This window comes from Rhinolophus hipposideros (genome assembly GCF_964194185.1).
Source record: "Rhinolophus hipposideros genome assembly, chromosome: 22".
In the NCBI taxonomy this organism is placed as follows: Eukaryota; Metazoa; Chordata; class Mammalia; order Chiroptera; family Rhinolophidae; genus Rhinolophus; species Rhinolophus hipposideros.
The window spans coordinates 30,884,285-30,904,632 of NC_138068.1; the positions used below are offsets into that span (position 1 = coordinate 30,884,285).

At 38.0% G+C, this 20,348-nt stretch overlaps 1 protein-coding gene across 2 annotated transcripts in view; it reads left to right on the forward strand.

Moving 5' to 3' along the window:
- Positions 1–19,685, forward strand: part of SNAP25 (synaptosome associated protein 25) — a 79,350-nt gene extending 59,665 nt beyond the window's left edge. Inside the window, exons 4-8 of one of the 2 annotated variants that reach the window (XM_081034706.1) lie at positions 446–494; positions 7,255–7,372; positions 10,987–11,112; positions 13,010–13,154; positions 18,390–19,685. In XM_081034706.1, coding sequence (XP_080890832.1) covers positions 446–494; positions 7,255–7,372; positions 10,987–11,112; positions 13,010–13,154; positions 18,390–18,458 — 507 coding nt within the window. In that variant the 3' untranslated portion in view covers positions 18,459–19,685. Of the gene's footprint in view, positions 1–445; positions 495–6,969; positions 7,088–7,254; positions 7,373–10,986; positions 11,113–13,009; positions 13,155–18,389 lie in introns of both variants that reach the window. The other variant, XM_081034707.1, reaches the window with a different exon arrangement.
- The last annotated feature ends 663 nt before the right edge of the window (positions 19,686–20,348 follow it).

Here is a 20,348-nt window from a genome sequence, read left to right on the forward strand (position 1 = left end):
CATCCCTCCCCAATTTGATCATAGAGACTTTCTGATGTATCGTACCAGAGACGAAGACTTTGTTTAAAAGATTTTGAAAGATTAGCTTTCTGTGGTTGGTGTTACAAAAACTGTAGGTATTTTTATTTTTCAAATACAATATCATGGTATAATACTATGTGTATTCCAATTCCATGCCAATTCTCATCCAAACCCTACCCCATGGAGATTGAACTACATCTCCCTCTTCTACCCTGAGAATCCCTGACAGAGCAAGTCCACAGGTGACCCATTCCTTTGAGTCCCTGCCCAGCTCCTTATATTCTTGCCATATTTCCTCCCTTTTTTTCCTTTGGTCCTTCTTCATTTTCCATTTCTAATAGAGCTAATTGTCCCCTTACTGACTTATCTTTCTCTCTTTTCTCTCTAACTCTTTTTCAACTTTGCTACCATTATTGGAATATAGAGTAAAGATGCTGGTATCAGGACTTTGGTTATGTTGGATGAACAAGGAGGTAAGTTGAGATTTCTTCAGTAAGAACAATTTCTCATCCAAATGAAGTGCATTAAAAAATTTTTGGTGCATACATAGGTGGTCATTTTGACATGTGTTAAACATGTATGTGAGTGTGAGGATTCTAGGGTATTTATCATCTTGCCTTTTTTTTTCTTTTCCTTTTTCTGTTGAAAAGATTGGTAAATGTACAGAAATGTTGAGGCCTTCATGATTGAAGGAATGGTACTACCCTCCCTGTTACATACGGTGGGAGTAATAGAATTTTGAAGGCAAAAGTCATTTGTTTGGTTGGTTTTTTAAATGACAGTATTTTGGACAGTGTGAGAATTCTCTTATTCCCTTTATTCCCAACTTTTTCCATAAATTTGATTTTCTTCTCATAGTTCTCAGATAGAATGAGATAATGGAATATATCATGCTGTCCAATTTCTTTTGACTGTCCTAATTCAGTGTCTGGCAGTTTTGATTTCTAAGTCATTATGGGGATTCCTTAAATAATTGGATGCTATTTTTAACAAGCTATAAGCAGAGGAGGATCATTGAAAAGTGGGGAATTAAACTAATTGAAATATTGAACCTATTTTTTTAATTATTATGGAGATTCTAAAATCAATGAAAATTATAGGGACAATATTTTATTATAGCATCTCTAAAGTGGAATCTAGAACGATAATACCAAAATTTTTCTTTGTCAATACATACAGTCATATGGTGATGATTTATTTAATTTTAGCCACAAGTTAGTTACCTGATTTCATACTGATTTCTTATCATAAACAGAAGTTTTTGAGAAATTTTTTTCTCTTTATTCATATTTTATGAAAGCATTAGAAAATGATTCAGAATCTTGAAGAATTTTTAATGTCAAAGATAAAAGTGTAGAACTTATTCATAACATGGAACAGCATAAACAAACTCCAAGCATAAACCTCAAGCTGGGGAGAATTTGCCATACAGATAAGAGACATAAGGCATTTTCCTAAAATACAGAGTGCCCTTGCATATTATTAAAGAAAAGGGCAACAAACTAAAATAAAAATGGATGTAAGCTACAAATAATCAGTTTACAAATAGACATATGAAACCATGCTTCAACCAATCACAATAATGAGATACCACTCTTTAGCAGACTGGCACAAATTTTTTAAATTTATAATCACCAATGCTGTGAATATGTTGGGAAAACAGAAACTCTTATTCTACAGATGGGCATATTTGAAGAGTAATTTGATAATATCCTCAAATTTTGAAGCGCACCTATCTTTGACCAAGACATTCCATTCTTAGAATTTAGAATGCTGATATACATTGACAACTATATAAAGAAAAATGTACATGCCTTACCTGTAACAGTGTAAAACTGGAAACAATCTAAATGTCTGGCAGTGGGGAAACCAACCCAATGAATTATGGTATGGCCATAAAAGAAATATTCTGCAACCATTTATTGTAGGACAAGGAGCAGAGGGGACTGGACGAAGGTGTATCATTGGGATCCTTTGAAAAGCAAATGCTAAGAATCAGTTAGAAGTGTATGAGATTTATTAGGGAAATGTTTGTGATGGGTCAAGGAGAGAGGAAGCAGGAGCAGGCAGGGAGAGCCTTCAGACTGTGATATGGGTCTGACATTTGTAAAAGGAGAAGAGGGGGGAAGGAGGATTGGGTAAGAAGGGTTTCAGACTGCAGTGCTGCACTGAAAAACGTCTCCAACGGCCTATTGGGGAGCCCAGGAGCAAAGACTACTCAAAGAGTAACCCCATTTTGAGCAGGAATGCCTCAGCTCTCATAACCCCCATATGCTCAGCCTTTCACTGCAAACATCCCAAAGAGAGTATGGCTTACATGTAAATGCAGTGGCAGATCCCATAGGTGCAGCAGCTGGAGGTGTCTGCTAATACATTCCTCCTGGCAGATTCCCTCCTGAAGGGACATCTGAGGGTCACACACTCATGGCTGTCATGTAAGGACTTATGTTTTTATATTATTTTTTTGTATTCCAAGTTTTCAATAAGTATACATCAATCAATCAAAAAAGTCAAGAAATGTTTTTGGAAAGCAATTGAACATCAAACCCAATGCTTTCTCCCCAGTTTTAAAAATACAAATTGTCAAAATTTACATGCAAATAGCATTGTCTAGTGGAGTTGTATTTTGAAGAAATTACAATGGCTATGACAGTCTTCAGAACTCCCCAAATGAATTTGCTATAATTGTAAGATTTACTGGCTTGATCTTTGTAATTGTCCCAGACTTTGAAACTCGGGATGCAGCAAAACATGCTTTTTTTTTTAAGTTAAGCAGTGGGTTCCCATATAGAAGAGTGGTACCTTATATCCAGAGCAAAATTGAGCAAATATACTCAAATAATTAACAATTCCACCTTATTAACTCTTTTAGTTAATAATTTGTATGTGAAAGGGGTGTAAAAAGAGGCATTGCAATAGGAGGAAAGGTTTGGGGAAAATTTAGAATAATGTCCTTTATTCTCCCTTAACTATAAAACAGTGATATAAAAACATGGAAAATAATATATACAAATCTGGGATCAAAAAGAGAGAAAGTGAATAACATGCTTACCTGAGTTGCAAAATTCATTGTACTTTGAGGAAGAAAATATAGAGGAAAAAAATTGCCGAAATCACCATACAAATGCAAAAATATATCATTCTTAAGTGCAAATGATTCCCAGGAACATCTATAATTATTCTCTAAGAAAAAAAAAAACAGAATAGTAGATTTCCCCCATGAGATAGTTAATATTCTCAGCTAAAACATTTCAATTGTGGCCACACCAGAATGACTCCTGAATTCCTCAGTTAAATGACTTCACGTGTTCCATTTACACTATCATAGCAGATGAAGAACTCTTTAAACGACAGATGAGCAACAATTATCTTCACTGCCATCGAAATGTGTTTTAATTCTGCCTATGCTGTGTTTAGTTGTAACTGCTTTAAAATTTTTCTCCATTTATGCTCTTCCAATTTTGTCTATGCCTGAACACCAAAAGTGTTGACTGCTTCTATCCTGCAGCTGCACAGGAGTTTCGAGAAATAGCTGTCCTCCTAAGGAATCATTCCATGTTATCCAGCTAAATGGTTTCACTCAGAAATTCCTTACTGGATTCTTGTTTTATACCCAGGTATCAGGCAACATCAAGAAGCACTGAGCATGACAGATGGCCCTGGCAATGTACTGAGTCTTGGGATTTTTCTTTTCTACAAGAGAAATGCCCATGAAACAGCCTTAGCACTAATGTGGGATGATTTGACCTTTCACTTTCTTATTTCTTGTTCCTTTTGTTGGTCTTTGCTGGGGTATGTGTTTGTTTCAATGTTGAAGTTGCATCTCTTGGGAAAATCACATGGGATCAACTCTAAAGAGTAAAATCATTGACCCCTGCCTGGCAGAGTAAAGGCAAAGTCAAGCCTCATCCAGAGAGTCTGCTGACATTCTTAAAAGGTTCATGGCACTACAAGGTAGCATTTGTGAAAACATCCGTCTTGCTAAATTCCATTCACCGATACTGTTATGAATGACTAAAGCTGCGCTGTGCAATATAGGAGCCACAAGCCATATATGGCTATTGAAATTTATTTAAATGAATCTCCATATGTTCATCAATGCAAGAAAAAAGAAAATCATGTAGGCAGCACCTTATAACTGGATATACTCATGAAGGCTTGCACACGGAATCCACAGCATTAATATTTTGTTATTCTTCTGTGTTTTTTTCTTTTTTCTTTTTTTCTTTTGCCAGGATGAGGATTCTGCCCTATTTAAGTAAGATTAGTAGAAAAGATAACTAAACTTAGATCCCTGAACATTCTGCCATTGGTGGATCTATCACAAATAACCAGTCATCCAAACATAGCAAAAGAAATTTCAAGTTCTTGTCGCAACGTATAGTGCTATCTATTGAAATACCTCTTTTCACCCAAAATGTTACTCTCCTCTGAGGCTCGAAAAAGAAAGAGAAACCAGCCCGAAAGAAGCTAAGGGAGGGTAGGAGCAGTCAGCCCTGGAAAATGCATTGCATCAGCCTCCGACATGCTGCTGTCCACCTCAGAATGCAATGAGAATATTGGTTACTTTCAAGCATTTCCTGAGAAATGTCATCATAGAAATGATTGATGTGCTATGAAGTCCCAATATGCTTAATATATCCTCAGACATAACTCTGTACACCCTAAACATTCATATTATTTTTGGAATATCTGTGACAAAATGGTTCCACAATATTTTTTTAATAATATAAGCGTTTGACTTATAATTGTGTATAAAGAGACATTCAACCAATTTTGGTAGCTATGAAAAAGTTTTCTGAATCAACTTTTCTGAAAGTTTTTCAGAATTCTTCTTACTAGCTATGACCTTGCCAAACAAGCTGGTGTCTATGGAAAAACTCACTTCTGAGAAACATGGATTTGGATCTGCCTGTTTTTATCTTTTAACTTGAATTCTCTAGTTCAGAAGTCCAATGTTCGTGGGCCAATTTTTATGTTACATCCTAATCCCTGGAGACATAGTAAGTGGGGCTCCTGAAATGTAGTCAGAGAGTTAATATTTTGGTCAAAAATGTAAAGTCAAGAGAAACTCTTCAGGAAAAGCAAATACTTGAATATATACTTCAGGCCAGAATCCGTGTGTATTTCAACTGTCATTAATTGAGTCCAGCATACTTTTCCTTTGAGCCTAGATACTCCTTCAGTCTCATCTCAGCCCAGCACTCCAGGAAGCTATTAGCAATTCTTCAATTGGATTTGGCACCCCTCTTTCTATTTGTACTTAATATGGTTCTTCTTTTGATGATGTTGAGCTCCTTTCACCCCCCACCCCCAACCCCGTCATTTGATAATTAATTTGATCTACAAACTAATTTATTACATTCTTCAAAGGGAACTGGAATGAAGTGCTCAGGAAACTACAAAATCTTCTGGAATGTAAAGAATTGCCTTTTTTTTTTTTAGCCCTTTCAAGGATTGTCCTAAAGTCGTTACTTACTATACCTGTATTTATTCAGCAGCAGTTCACCAGCACTACACTGCTATTTCCTCCAGCTATCCAATGCAGGATGAACACTGAAATTTTGTTTTCACCAGTCATTTGAAAAGTATAGCAGAGACAACAGATTCCTAATAAGCTAAATTCTGTTCTTTGGCCCCACAAAAGAGAAAACAATAGGCTCTTGTTTTCTGAATATACTGTCTTCCCAGTTTAGGTCTCCAGTGACCCTTCATTTTTCAGAATGATAATTTCCACTGTACAATTTAATATGAAATTGTTTTTAAGTGATTACTTATGCCCATAGACCAGAAATGTATTTATCAGTTTTATTCTAATCATACTCATATTCCTGGAAGCATAAGCATGTAAGCCTCAAAGCATAGATGAAAAGTGGAATGGAAGTGTAATTAGGTTTTGTAATTAGATAGCCAAGACATACCATTGCTGCTTTCCTTTAATGGTGTTAAAAGCTGTCTTAAAAATCCTTTCATTGAACTTGTAGTTTACTCGATTTAGTGACGCAATTTCTGAAAAATGAATCAATTGTGTATGTAACCCTGGCAACCTAGGAGAACAATTCTTTTTTATGGCTATCGATCTGTGTCTTGGATACACTAAGGTCAGCTTTGCTGGCAGCGATGACTCAGTATTGTTCCATGTTCCAATCCATTGCCCCTCCTCCAGAGACCCCTGCACACATGTTCCCTGCTTTTTGCCTGGAGTTAAGGTCTAGCAAGCCCCTGTTGTAGAGAATGGGAGATCAGGGGGCAGATAAGTGAAATGCTTTCCAAAGCTTTTGTAACAAATAAGTCAGAGGATGAGATGAGGAATTTGAATGTTCCAGTACTTATAATGTGGTGTGCTGATGTTGTTTTCATGGCCTCTATGCATTAAGTATTCAAAACCAAGAACTGCCCATGAGCCACCTTTAGCTAGATAGCTACTACTAGGGAAAAAGAGATCTGGAAATTGTTGCTAATTATTGCTGTGGTTGTTATTGTCCCCAAAGAAGAAGAATTCTTTTTTCTACCCTTACCTGTTGTCGATGCCTAAAAAAAGATCGAGACATTTTAAGGTTGAAGCAGATACTTTGTCTAGTAGCATTAAATCTGAATGCCGAACACATAAACTAACATCCTGTTTTTCATTCTCTTGGGTGTTTCACTGGTGTCTGAGTAAGTGACTAGGCTGTGTTCTTTTCCTAGACAGTCAGCATCAAACAGGCCTACGTACCCCACCCCATCTTGTCTGAGTTACAAAATATTTTGAGCATTGTTTTTGTTCATTTCCTTCTACCCATGCCTGGGTAGGGCAGCAGAAGCAGTTCTACAGCAATGCATCCTCTTGGACAACGCATTGTAATATCTCTTTCTCTTTCAAATTCCGTTTCACATAGTCATTTCTCATGTTCTGTTGGAAACCCCCAAAAAATTCATTCCACACTGTCATCCCTTTGTCCTAACCAGAACAACTCGATCGTGTCGAAGAAGGCATGAACCATATCAACCAAGACATGAAGGAGGCCGAGAAAAATTTAAAAGATTTAGGGAAATGCTGTGGCCTTTTCATATGTCCTTGTAACAAGTAGGTACTGGGTACCAGCTCTAATCTGTGGCGTCCAGTTTTCTTTCTTTCTTTCTTTTTTCTTTCTTTTTTAATGTCAAAGTGAATGTCTGAAGTTTTGTCTTTTTTTTCTTTGTCCTTTTTCATCTGCTTCATTCTGTGGGGATAAAATACTTGTGTTTAATCAGAACAACTGGAACGCATTGAGGAAGGGATGGACCAAATCAATAAGGACATGAAAGAAGCAGAAAAGAATTTGACGGACCTAGGAAAATTCTGCGGGCTTTGTGTGTGTCCCTGTAACAAGTAGGTGCTGCCTGCCTGCCTGAAGCTTTGGTTTCCCAAGGCCCATCTCCAAGCCTTGACAAGCTCATTCCTGCCAGGCACAAAGGCAGGATGAGCATGTGGCATGCAGAACAGATCAATACCGTCTCCAGTGCATTCATCTCATAGCATAGATGATATTAGTGGGAGTTACTGTTGATGCATTAAAAATCAGGCATACTACAGTGAAAGCTTCACTGTCAGCAACTTTTACTGATGAACGTTTCAACATTTTCCAGAAAGTGTACCTCAAGAAAGAGGCACCCAATGCATTTTATTTTCTCCCAACCCCAAAGGACAAAATTGCAGATATAGAAAAGACGGGGGATAAGTTTGGAAGATGAGAAACACATACATCAAGGTTTGATTTTTCAGAAGCAAAAGAGACAAGTAATTTGGCCCAAGCAAGCATTCTGTAAGTTAGAGAGTATGACAGTGATTCACCCTTTTAACTACCAGCCAGTTGCCAAATCTGATCAGCGGTTAGGTAATTGATACCACAGCTGCAGCCAATGCAGAGGTGATGAGTCCTTCAGCAAGAAGTGCTCAAGACCTACCCAAATCGGGCCTATCCCTCTCAAATTCTTCCTCTTGGAAGGTCTACCTGTACACTGGCCGAAATGTTGAAATGTGTAGATTTTGCATGCACGACATTATAAGAACATTCAACTGTCCTAAAGGTCCTGCAACGCTTTTTTGGAATGTAGCAGAAATGTGACATGTGGTTATAAAGTTTGTAACAGAAGGAACCTGAAAACGAGGGTTCTGGAAGATAGTCTCATTTGACTAGCGGTGAAAAAAAATGCATGAGTGGGTTGTCCAACATGCATTTGGAAAATTAAACCCATTACCTGATCTCCCTCACCCACTTCCCTTTGAACAGAAGCTTTTCCATAAAAGCTCTCATGATCCTAGCTTTTAGAATAGAAATTGATGTCATTTCTAGCTGATTATGTGACCATTCACATCCTTTAAACTTTGAGGCTGATTTAAAATATCCCACTTCCTGTTTAGGAGGGGAGGGGCTCAATTTACAAATAAATTTAAAACGTTTTTTAAAAAAGAATGATCTACAGTAAAGTCTGATTAACTGGAATCTAGCTAACTGGAACCCCCAAATATATTTATATTTTTCCTCCTTTCCGCTTTGGGCAAAAAAAAAGACAAATGAACAAAGGGGGGAAATCACATCAGCGATTGAAAATGGTTTTCCTTCAAGGACAATCTGGTAGTTTGCAATCTTTCACTCAATCTCCATCCTATAACTTTCCGATCTAAGAGGACCAAACAATAAGAGTTGATGTTCAGAGGAAAGGCCATCAGACATATCAAGAGAAACCATAACCAAGGAATGATTTGATCACATTCACTACCGTAAGACTCTAAGGCGGGAAGGTGGCTCAAGAACCTAACAGATATTCAATAATTATCCCTAAAGCAAAATTTTCCTCCATGGCTGACTGTTAATTAAAGTCATCTAGTTCACCAAAATGACTCATTGCTAAGCATTCCAGTTAATCGAGATTTAACTGTATATCCTTCAGTGGCCACTTGCTCCCAAGTGAGATTTCCACCTGTTTTGTGATGATTTCCAACAGATATATTTTCCCCATTCATCAACTGTATGTGGAGGAAGGGTGGAGGCAAGCCCCCCTGGGATGGATTCTAATGTTCTGATGAAATGATGGCCCCTATGAATTCCACATGTTAGTTGGTACTAATTCCTTATTGCACAAGAGACCCTAACTGAGCTTCAAAGCTTGACCGAAGTGTTCCCTATTGTGTGTGAATAATGCTGTAAAAACCATGTGTCACAACGCAGTGGCTGGTGGTGCCCTGGACTCTCGGGGGGCTTCGCCCTGTCTCGGCATGTTTCAAAGGATTATGATAGATGTACGGCAGTTATGTGAGTCTATGTGCAACATTGTGGGTGCAGTGATTCGCCTTCTTTCAGAAACGCAAACTTTCCTACCCCTTGACTTTGCCAAAGATGGTATGCCAGACATTTACATAGCAGAAAACATCACAAGGTCCATATAACTTCTTTCACTGTGAGACGGGAGGGGATGGGGAATTGGAAAAAAAACAAAGCCAGACTCTAGGCTCTGTTAAATTAGTTTTTGGATCCTGTCCCACTGAGTGGGCCCATGGCTCTTTACTGCAGTAAATTCTGACTACTGTAAGGGCTGTGGCATTATACACTAGATTGTGGGAGTCACTGAGATTCCATTTATTCAGTTTTCTAATTTGTCTCCAGGGTAGTTTGATCCCTAATCTGCAAATATTACTAGTATAGCCTGTTTTAATAGATGGCTGTGGTTCTCTAGTGAAAGTTAAAAATGGGTTAAATTCTGGTATCTTCTAATAGAAAATGTAAACATGGGACCAAAAGAAGTTTCTTGTTTTTGGACTAAAAACTGTGTGGTTTCTACTATGCAAAGAACCTAAAAACATCTTTGATTGCCTTAAATTACAACACACCCACCAAAATATGCTGCACGTGTTTCTATTGGGCACAACAGGTATGCCTGGATTTTAAGTTTGTCTCCAAGGCAGCTCAGTGAAATACCGCCCATGGAGACCACACCAGTTCCAGACCTCTCTCCCCCCACCACATCCCAGGATAGTTTGAAGTAGGAGTTTGTAATCACTCCCACCCTGCCCTTGAGCCCGACAAAGAAGCTATTGAAACTGCGTTTCAAATCCTCATGAAGGCTATTACTGTCCTGCTAGTGCCTTTTTTCGAGAATGGTCAACTTCTGGAGTAGTTTGGCTTAAATGAGAATGCTTCACTTTCTACTCATGCCTGTAGCTGGTGCATGAAGAAGACGTAGAGGGATTTCCCTTTTTGGTGCTAGATGGCTTGTTCTCTCTTCTATTTTCCTGCATTCATTTCACTATGCCTCTTTTACTTTTTGTCTCTGTGGACAAAGGTTTGTACATCAACTCTGGATGTATGGTGACTGTTTGGAAGTACCGATATATTATCTAATTCAAATCACCTTAGAGGCAACTCAAAGACCATCACTCTTGGCCAACCACCAATCCTTTAGGTCCTTGACGCAGAGCTGGAACGGTTAATTCCACACACGCATTGAGAGAAAAAATTAAATATGGAATCTTTGCATGATGGTGTGTAAAAACTTGGTCAAGTATGTTTTTCTTGATGATAGTGTGTTGTTGTGGTGTGATGTACACACTCTACTTGGCAGTCTTGTTTTGTGTCTGTCTGCCAGTATGTTTTTCTCTGTGTTTTGTGTCTCAAAATCTAACCACGACATCGAAATAGAACCAGCTGCCTCAATCCTCGTCTTAAATCCCACTAAACCACAAAAATAAACCAAAACAATAACAAACTGTGGGCAAAGGTTACAGTCTTGACAATTGCAATTGACTTGATTGGAAATGAAATGCTGAGTAGCTGAGGCATGGTGGTGGCCAACTGTTTGGGTCCAGATTATGATATATCGGTATTCTCTAATGCCTCAAATTAAAACTCATTTGCTTGGTTCAGTTCTTGGCTTGAAGAGATAACCATTGCTGTGAGCTTGATGCTCCACCCCCTTGTCTTGTCACTCACCCTCTGTTTTGCATAGGCTTAAATCAAGTGACGCTTACAAAAAAGCCTGGGGCAATAATCAGGATGGAGTGGTGGCCAGCCAGCCTGCTCGTGTGGTGGACGAACGGGAGCAGATGGCCATCAGTGGTGGCTTCATCCGCAGGTAAGCCTCGTGTAGCCCGCACTGTAGCAGTTGTCTATTTTTTAGTAACAACCCCAAACTGAGTCGTTCCTAAAACAACACCCATTGTATTACTTTTGAATCTGTTTGTTGGCTTGGACAGATCTTCTAAGAGCCTCTCCTGGGCTCACTCATTACATACAATTGGGTGTGGGATAATCCAAAATGGCCTCACTCGTTTATCTGGAGCTGTCAACATTTGCTGGGGTTGGCTAGGGCTTTCAGCAGAGTGCCTCTGTAGCCTCATGTAGCCTCTCCGAAAGGATAGCTGAGCATACCTGGATTCTTATTCATCGTTTTCTTTCAGAGCTGGAAGCAAAAGCCAACTTAAATATCTATTTTAAAAAATCTCAAATTACACAGATCTGCCAATTCAGAACTCAGCTTTTAGGAGACCAGAAAACAGAATAATAGGAACAAATATTCGTGTTGTTGAAAAGAAAAAAAAACTGATAAGCTACTATACCAAGACCGAACAGCGAGTAGGGTAGCTGTTTGTCCAGCTATCTATACCCAGGCCACTGTAGCTGACATTGCCAACCAATAACCCGGATTCAAGTGATGGGTCACTGTTACTTAGGTATAAGGTTTAGATATCTACCTAGATTCTCACAGATGACAATTCTAGTCCTGTTTCTATCTGCTCTCAGGGAAACGAGACCAGGGGATCTGAATCCTGGCTGTACATTAGAATGGCCTGAGGGGATGTTTTCTTTTTTTTAATACCAGTGCCTGGACCTAATTTACACCAATTGAATCAGAATCTCTAGAAGTGGGACCCAGGCATTTGAGGTTTTTAAAGCTCCTCAGGTGATTCCAATATGCAATCAGGACTGAGAACCATGGAACCAGAAATAGGCTTTAGCTGTTGATGATCATTTAAATAAGCTCTGTACATTAGGAAGTTCCCCCTTTAATTTTCTCTGACTGGACTGCTTTGAAAACCTTATCGGGCTAGTCTGCACTGGGAGTTATCATGGGGGAAGGATTTTAACCCCTCTGAATATTTTTAGCACATCGCAGCCTGCAGTGGGAAAATCGTAATTAGCCAGAACATTCTGGAATAAGTACCTACTGTTTGCAATAAAGAGTTACTGTCTTCTTAACCTTCAAGCTGAGCTGTGGAAAAAAGTGGTAAGATGGTAAGGTACTTTAAGAGCCAGCTCCTTTCTACCCACTCAAATTGGAACAATAACTTTTATCACAGTTTTTTACTTCATTCACTATGCCACCAAAAATCCCGTAGCATTGAAATCTGAGCAAATAAAAATCATCTTGAACAAATAGTTCCCTTTGGAGTTCTTGGAAGCAAGAGGGATTAAGGGGCAGAGTGTAATTATTATTACTCTCCCCCTTGATGTTGGTCCCAAATGGGAAAGGAGATGAGCAGAGAAATTCTCTGACTTAGCACATGAGCTTTTTCTTCCAATCTGAATTTGACTATTGGAGATGTTGGTTGACATTTCAGAAAGAAAAATACACTTTATAACTAGTTCCATCTTCATTCTCTGACCTGGAATCCTCCCAACTAAAATAATTTTATCCTTAAAAATGAAAATTGGGGTAAACATTTGAAGGGAGAAAAATGATGTGCTGGCTGAAGTGAGAGAAGTAGGTAAACTATTTAACATGTCTTCTTTAAAAATAGGAATTCAAAGTTTCGAAAATGCATTTTTAAAAATTATTATCTAAAAAAATAAAATAAATAAAAATTATTTTCTAATGTCTGAAAGCTAAATCGTGTTCTCATATTGAGTGGAGATTATAGATGGATAGGATTGACACCTATCAGTCTATGGATTTTTTTCTAAATTTGAGGTCCTGGATACTTGCATTATTTCTCAGCCTTTATCCACTAAAAGTTGCTCTTTGACACCAGGGTAACAAATGATGCCCGAGAAAATGAAATGGATGAAAACCTGGAGCAGGTCAGTGGCATCATTGGAAACCTTCGTCACATGGCCCTGGATATGGGCAATGAGATTGATACACAGAATCGCCAGATCGACAGGATCATGGAGAAGGTGAGCACGTGGCTAGTCAGCAAGTTTCCATTGCTCATCATTTCTTCTGAAATAGCCACTGAGAAAACATGAAGTGCGTGACATTCTCAAACCGCGACATTGGATTCAGGCCCGCTGGTAGATGGAAATTTTCTCCTTAATTTTCCAAGACAAAAATTTAGCAACAGATAAATAAAGAAGAGGGTAGAAATTAATCTAGCAGCTATTCCTTAAAGGTACTTCTATTTCAGGCATTGTGCTAGGTGCCACAGGATCTATAAAGAGGAGTCGATACCATTCCCACTGCCAAGAAACTCACAGCCTAGGGGAGGCAGTTAGCCTCCAGATGAATTCACTACCACAGAAAATGTAATTCACCAAGAAAGCCACACATAAAATGCTAAGTAGTTTAGATGAGGCAAGATTTCAAGGGTCAAGGGGTGGGAAAATCTCAAATAAAAAAAAAGGGAGTTGAATTTGAACTGAGTCTTGAAAGATGGTTAGGAGCTTGCCAAGTAGATATGATGTAGGAGTAGAATCAGGAAATGGAGGAAAGAATAGTTATTTTAGTTTAGCCAGAAGATGAATATAAGCTTTGATTTTTTAAATGCCAAAGCTTGAATGATAGTTCAAAAAGGCCCAGATTTCATTTCCAGTCAAACAATGCACATGTCCAGATCTCATAATCTTATGAAATTGAGTTCACACAAGGATACCAGATGTAACTCTAAGACTGATCCCAGAGTGTCACCATGAGACATAAGAAAGAGTGGCGAGAGTAGAATGGGAAGGGGTGAGTTTGGGGGCTCAACATTAGAAGGGAATAGAAAGAAACACTGGAAAGCTTCTATTAAAAGATTTGGGACACCAAGACCTGATATTCCACACTATACAAATCTGACGTAGTTTCTATGTCCTTCTATTTCACTTCCTCCACAATCAGTAGAGTCCTGAATATTGCTTGTAGTTTTTCTAATGTCCAAATGCCAAAATGGAGAAATAGAACATTATAGTTTAAATGGTAATTGTGCATCTATATTTAATTTTAGTTGGCTAATCTTATTTTATACGAGTTTATTCCCTGGCAGATATTAAAGTTTTGAGCCTGAGACCCCAAATCCTTGTTTAACAATTCATTCTACTTTGGTAAACAGAGAAGGATGCTTTTGAGACCTCTTGAATCATAAGGCTAAATACTCAGTTTCTTGGTACCCAAGCAGTCTCCACTGACTTGAAAAAGGAATGAGTAGACATAAAGGGAACTCTTTGCCCTATTGTGTTCTATGCACTCTATATTAAAAAGTTCTGGTCGCATAATATTTTGCCTGATCAATAGTAAGCTACACAAATGATAGTGTTGGTTGGCAAAATGCTTGTGCTTTGCTTACTTTTACAAGTCATGACATACTTATTGTGAAGAGCCTTTGATATACTAAAGCTTTTAAAGCTGAGCAAATCAATAGATTTTAGAACAATATTGAGAGTTTCAAAAAGCACTGGAGCCAACACAAACTGACCTAACTCATTATGGCCCTGAAAAATGAACTAAGAAATAATTGCTGAACTACCTTCCAACAGAAAAATGATTTGAAAAAACAGGAAGTATTCACTTTCTATCAATGGACCCAATTTATTCACAGATGTAGGGAGAGAATGTAGCTCTAAGTCAATTAGAGTTCCAGAAGGAGAAGTTTTACTAAGAGAGAAGGGTCAACCTTTATTGATAGTGTTGGACTTTAACCAAGAAAAAGTGTTCCTGGAAAGGCAAGTGCCATTTTAATTCTGCCGCTTTGCATTTCTAGTTTTCTTCTTTAGAAAGAACCTTTTATTTTAGGCCCAATTTACTACAAGGACAAAGACTATGCAGCTCTATAATTTAATCAAAAGTCAAGCAAGTGAATGGGAAATAGCCATTATGGTTTGTATTATCCCTAGAATGCTGAATTACTTAAGAAGTGGGGGAGGGGTCTAGTTGCCTTTGAATAGCTAGCTCCCCAACCCCATAATTATAATCTAGACGTGATTTAGTTAGAGCCCATTTCAACACAGCATTGCCCTCAAATGATACATGTTACATGAGTTTCACAGTTATTAATAGACTTCCACCTACTCGTGTATGTTCTCCCTTCTGATAATTGGAAATGTGGTGCAAAGGTCTCCCATATACATAAGATTAAATTAAAATCACATAGTAGGAGTAAAGAGAATTTTCTGATGTTTCTCCCATATTTTCTCATGACCCCAACAACAACCTTGACCCAATTCCATCAATCATGATCCTTTCTAATCACTTGGATTAACAGTGAAGTTTTGGGAGTCCAAAACAATGTAATTTTCAATATATCCCCATATTGACAAAAAAATTACTTTGCCTATTTAAAAGCCTTGCTTTCTAATATAGGGTGTATAAGATAGATAGATAGATAGATAGATAGATAGATAGATAGATAGATAGATAGATAGATAGATATAGAGATATAAAATCTCTAAGGTTAAAAAGGTACAATTCTTTCAGAAAACTACAAAAATGGGGCAAGTTTATGTCAGATGCTTTATGGGAACTGTTGCTAGGGAAAAAAGTTAATGATGTTCAAACTTCTATTTAAAGTTGTCAGTGGTAGATGCCACACACAGTGAAATACAGTGAGACGGAAGCTTTAGCATTTCTCAAATTCTCCTATCAATGAGGAAATATGACATTTGAAAGCTAAGATCCTGGATCCAACAGGGCTTTCCTGCTCACCAGCTTCATAACCTGGTTTCCTCATTGAAAGATAATAACAGGACAATTCAAACCTGGGGTTAAAATGGGAAGCCGTGTGGATTAATGAGCCTCCACTTCTGGAAGGCTGAGCTGCAGCCTAAAAGCTACCTACCTGCCATGGTCTGAAGCTGAAGAGATTTCCAGAGTGTTCAGAAGGGTGCCCTAAACAGTTCCTTCTAACTCTCTTACTGGCTCTCCAGTGGGCATCCTGGTTTCCATACAAGGGCAAATCCTGTAGGATATCTTAGATATGTCAGCAAGCTTAGGATCATCTAAATAGAAATATGAACACTGGGATGGGTTACATTCTATAACTAATGTTCTAGAGTATATAAATAGAAGGAACACAGGGGCATTCTCCAAATACCAAGTAGACTTCTAAAAGGAGATTATCTCAGGATATTTTTCTAAAAGTTACTATTTCTGTTATATGTATTATAAAGAGGTGACACCTTTTTGTGTCAGGCAGGTATTGTTGTATGGGCTAGAATTTTGATATGCTTCAGAAAGAATTTAGGTGGACATCACAGATGCTCATTGCACACAGGCCTGTTCCAGCTCCTTCCAGCTCCTTTGAAGATATCCAAAGAGTAACCTCATGCTCAGTTTCAAAATATCCTCTTGCACCACCATGTGAAGCCTCATGAGTCTCTTCTTAATGCACCAGGTCCTGGAACATTTGCCCATTTTTTAAATGGATGATTTTTCTCATTTGAGCTTTTCTCAGAGTTCAGTCTGGAGGAATCACATAATTAAAACTGCAGGAATATTTCACATTGGACTGAGCCTGAAATTATCCTTTGCACCAAAGTGTTATTATTTCTGATAGGATTTGTATCTGAAGAAGGAAGATTTAAGAGCCAAGTAAAACTGGGGAGAATACCATTTTCCAAAGTAGGAACCTAAAGTCAAAAATACGAGTTTATATGGGCCAGCCCGGTGGCGCAGGCGGTTAGAGCTCCGTGCTCCTAACTCCAAAGGCTGCGGGTTCGATTCCCACATGGGCCAGTGGGCTCTCAACAAAAAAAACAAAAAAATAAATAAATAAAAAAGCCAATAGTCTAAAAAAAAAAAATACGAGTTTATAGATCAAAATAATCAAGGGAAATTAATGCTCTCTCTTACTTGTTTTGAAAGTCAACTCTTCATAATTCTAACAGATGGTAAGGAACGATTGCCAGATAATTCAGAGTTAGGAATAATCTAGAAATAGTTCTATTTTAACTTGGCAAACTTCTATTTGAGTATGGATAACTGTAGTTTCCTGGGAATTCACAATTAAACTGAATAAAGAAGACCCAACTCGATGGAGATTACAACCCGCCCAGCACAGTAGTACCTGCAATATCAGTAATCACTGAGTAAATAGTGGTTCACAGAAAAATGTTCTGTTTTTCTAGACTCTTTATTTTTGCCTCTACTTGCTGACTCATATATTTCTCAGTGGTGTTAGGAATATTTCATTTTCTGGGTTTAAAGGACTATCCTGGTAGCAGCCCTGGGTTTCATGCAGCAGAAGGCAACTCAAGCAATAAGGAAATCAATCAAGGCACAAAATTTTAATAAATGTACCTGTGTTAAAACAAGTCAGCTATTAAACTCATAGAAGTAAGTCTTCAGAAATGGGGCTTAAAAATTATTAAGCATCCTGAAAGCAAGCCAAGTTTTCACCCAATCGCAATAATTGCAAGATAAAATATATTGAACACTTACTTTTTGCAAAACATTGTTCTAAGCACATTATGTGTATAAATGCATTTCATCCTCACAGCGAACCTAAGAAATAAAATGATTAACATAGCAGTTAGCAGTGTGAACTCTGACTCCAGGTGGTTTGCCTTCTGACCCTGCTGTCTCCATTTATTACTATGATGACTTTAGACAAATTACCTACATACTCCCTGCTTGGTCTTCTCACTTGGAAAAGGGAACTAATCACAGTATATGCCTTATAGTTGATGTCAATCTTGATGTTGCCACAGTTGAATGAGTGGAACATAGTAGACACTCACATTCATTAGCAGTACTCTTTATTACACCCCCTACCCCCAGTCTATAGATGAGAAAGCTGAGGTCCCAAGATGTTCAGTAATTTACTCAAAGTGACACTACTAATAAGTTATCCATAATTCGAACCCAGCTATACAATGGTAGTAATTCAACTCAATCCAACAGATGTGAATGCCTACTGTAGAAGTCACTGGGTGTCATTTCAGGAGAGAAAGATAAATAATATAACTCTGTCCTCAAAAGGATGCTCCCTGGGGGAGGTGGGGGAAACAGTCCTGAGAACCAAGACCAAATTTGTATGATCATGTCAACTACTGCCATAAGCAATGGTTCTGGAAACACAAAATAAGAGATGGTCAATTCTGATTGAGAAAGTTTCAAGATGTCTTCACCCAAGAGAGAGCATTTGGACTGGACACACAAGGATGAATGGAATGTTAATTGATAACCTGAATTCTGTTTTTTTTTCCCCCTTTTACCAGGCTGATTCCAACAAAACCAGAATCGATGAGGCCAACCAACGCGCAACAAAGATGCTGGGGAGTGGTTAAATGTGCCCACCTATGTTCTCTTCCAAATGCTGTCAGACAAGACGGCACCTTCATGCTTTTCTCATGGTATTACCTAGTAGGCCTGCACACATACACCCATCAGTCTACCCCCATTGTGAATGTTGTCTTGTGTCATCCATCAGCTTCCCAAAACTATTATGTGTCTTTTGTTCTTTCCGGATCTCTTTCTTTCCAACGGTTGTATATAGTGGTCATTTGGTGGCTCTAACTTCCTACGTAAGATGTCTTGGGTTCATTGTTACTTTTCTCTCCTCAGTGGCGTTTGCTGAATGACAACAATTTAGGAATGCTCCATGTGCTGTTGATTCTTCCAATACACAGTATTGTTCTTGTAAAACTGTGACATTCCACAGAGCTACTGCCACGGTCCTTTCTTTGGGTGTCAGGCTCTGAAACTCAAAATTTGCTGTTTTTGGTTCCTCATGGCTATCATCTGTCTTTATGATTTCATGATTAGACAATGTGGAATTACATAACAGGCATTGCACTAAAAGTGATGTGATTTATGCATTTATGCATGAGAACTAAATAGATTTTTAGATTCCTACTTAAACAAAATCTTTCCATGACAGTAGCATACTGATGAGAAAACACACATACATGCAACAGCAACAACAAAACAACAAAGCATGCTCAGTATTGAGACACTGTCAAGATTAAGTTATACCAGCAAAACTGCAGTAGTGTCACTTTCTTTCTGTTAATATATAGACTTATTAACCATAATCATCCTTTTTTTAAAAAAAAGAAAAAGAATTTTAAATAAAGATGGATTTAACACACTCACCATTTAATCATTTCCAGCAAAATAAACGTTTTGCTGAAATTATGTCAAATGGATGTAATAAAGGGTTTGTTTGCTGCTTTTGAAGGCTATGTTTTGGAGAAAGCAATCTTGCTGTGAAACAGTGTGCAGATGTAAATTTTGTAAGGCTGACTCTTATTAATCACCATTTCCTCTGTGGTTTGTTATCAGTACAATTCTCTGTTGCTTAATCTAGAGCTATGCACACCAAATTGCTGAGATGTTTAGTAGCTGATAAAGAAACCTTTAAAAATAATATAAATGAATGAAATATAGATAAACTGTGAGATAAATATCATTACAGCATGTAATATTAAATTCCTCCTGTTTCCTCTGTCGGTTTGTGAAGTGATTGACATTTTGTAGCTAGTTTAAAATTATTAAAAATTATAGACTCCAAATGTCTGCTTTAATTTCTTCATGGACCCTGTCTGGTTTTGCACTCACCCAAGAAGATGAAGTCTGGCTATTCCATCCCATTGCTCCTAAGAAGCCAGTTCTGTGTGCTGAGGACACTATGGAAAAAACAAAGATGTCTCTCTTACACACGATTCCAATGGCAGTTGAAACTTGGCTTGAATTTTATAATCTATTTCAGGTATACTTGTGTGTAGATTCAGTGTTGACCATTGGAAGATATATAGTTTTCTGAAAGACATAGGAAAAAAAAAAAAGGAAAAAGTCTGTGGTACTCCGACTTTGCCCTACAGAGATTTAGGAATATCAGGTATCAGTCAACTCTTAATCTTCCTTCCTCTCCCCAATATTCCTCCACCAAAGCTGAGCCCTCCACAACCGCCACCACTGCTGCCCAAACTTTTTTTAGTAGCTTCATTGACATATCATACAGTTCACCCATTTAAAGTATATAATTCATTGGTTTTTAGTATATTCACAATTGTGCAATCGAATTTTAGAATATTTTTATCATCCCCCCCAAAAAAATTCCACACTTATTAGCAGTCACTCTCATTCCATTTCCCCCAGCCATAGGCAGCCACTAATTTATGTGCTGTCTCTATAGATTTGCCTGTACATTTTATACAAATGGAATTATACAATAT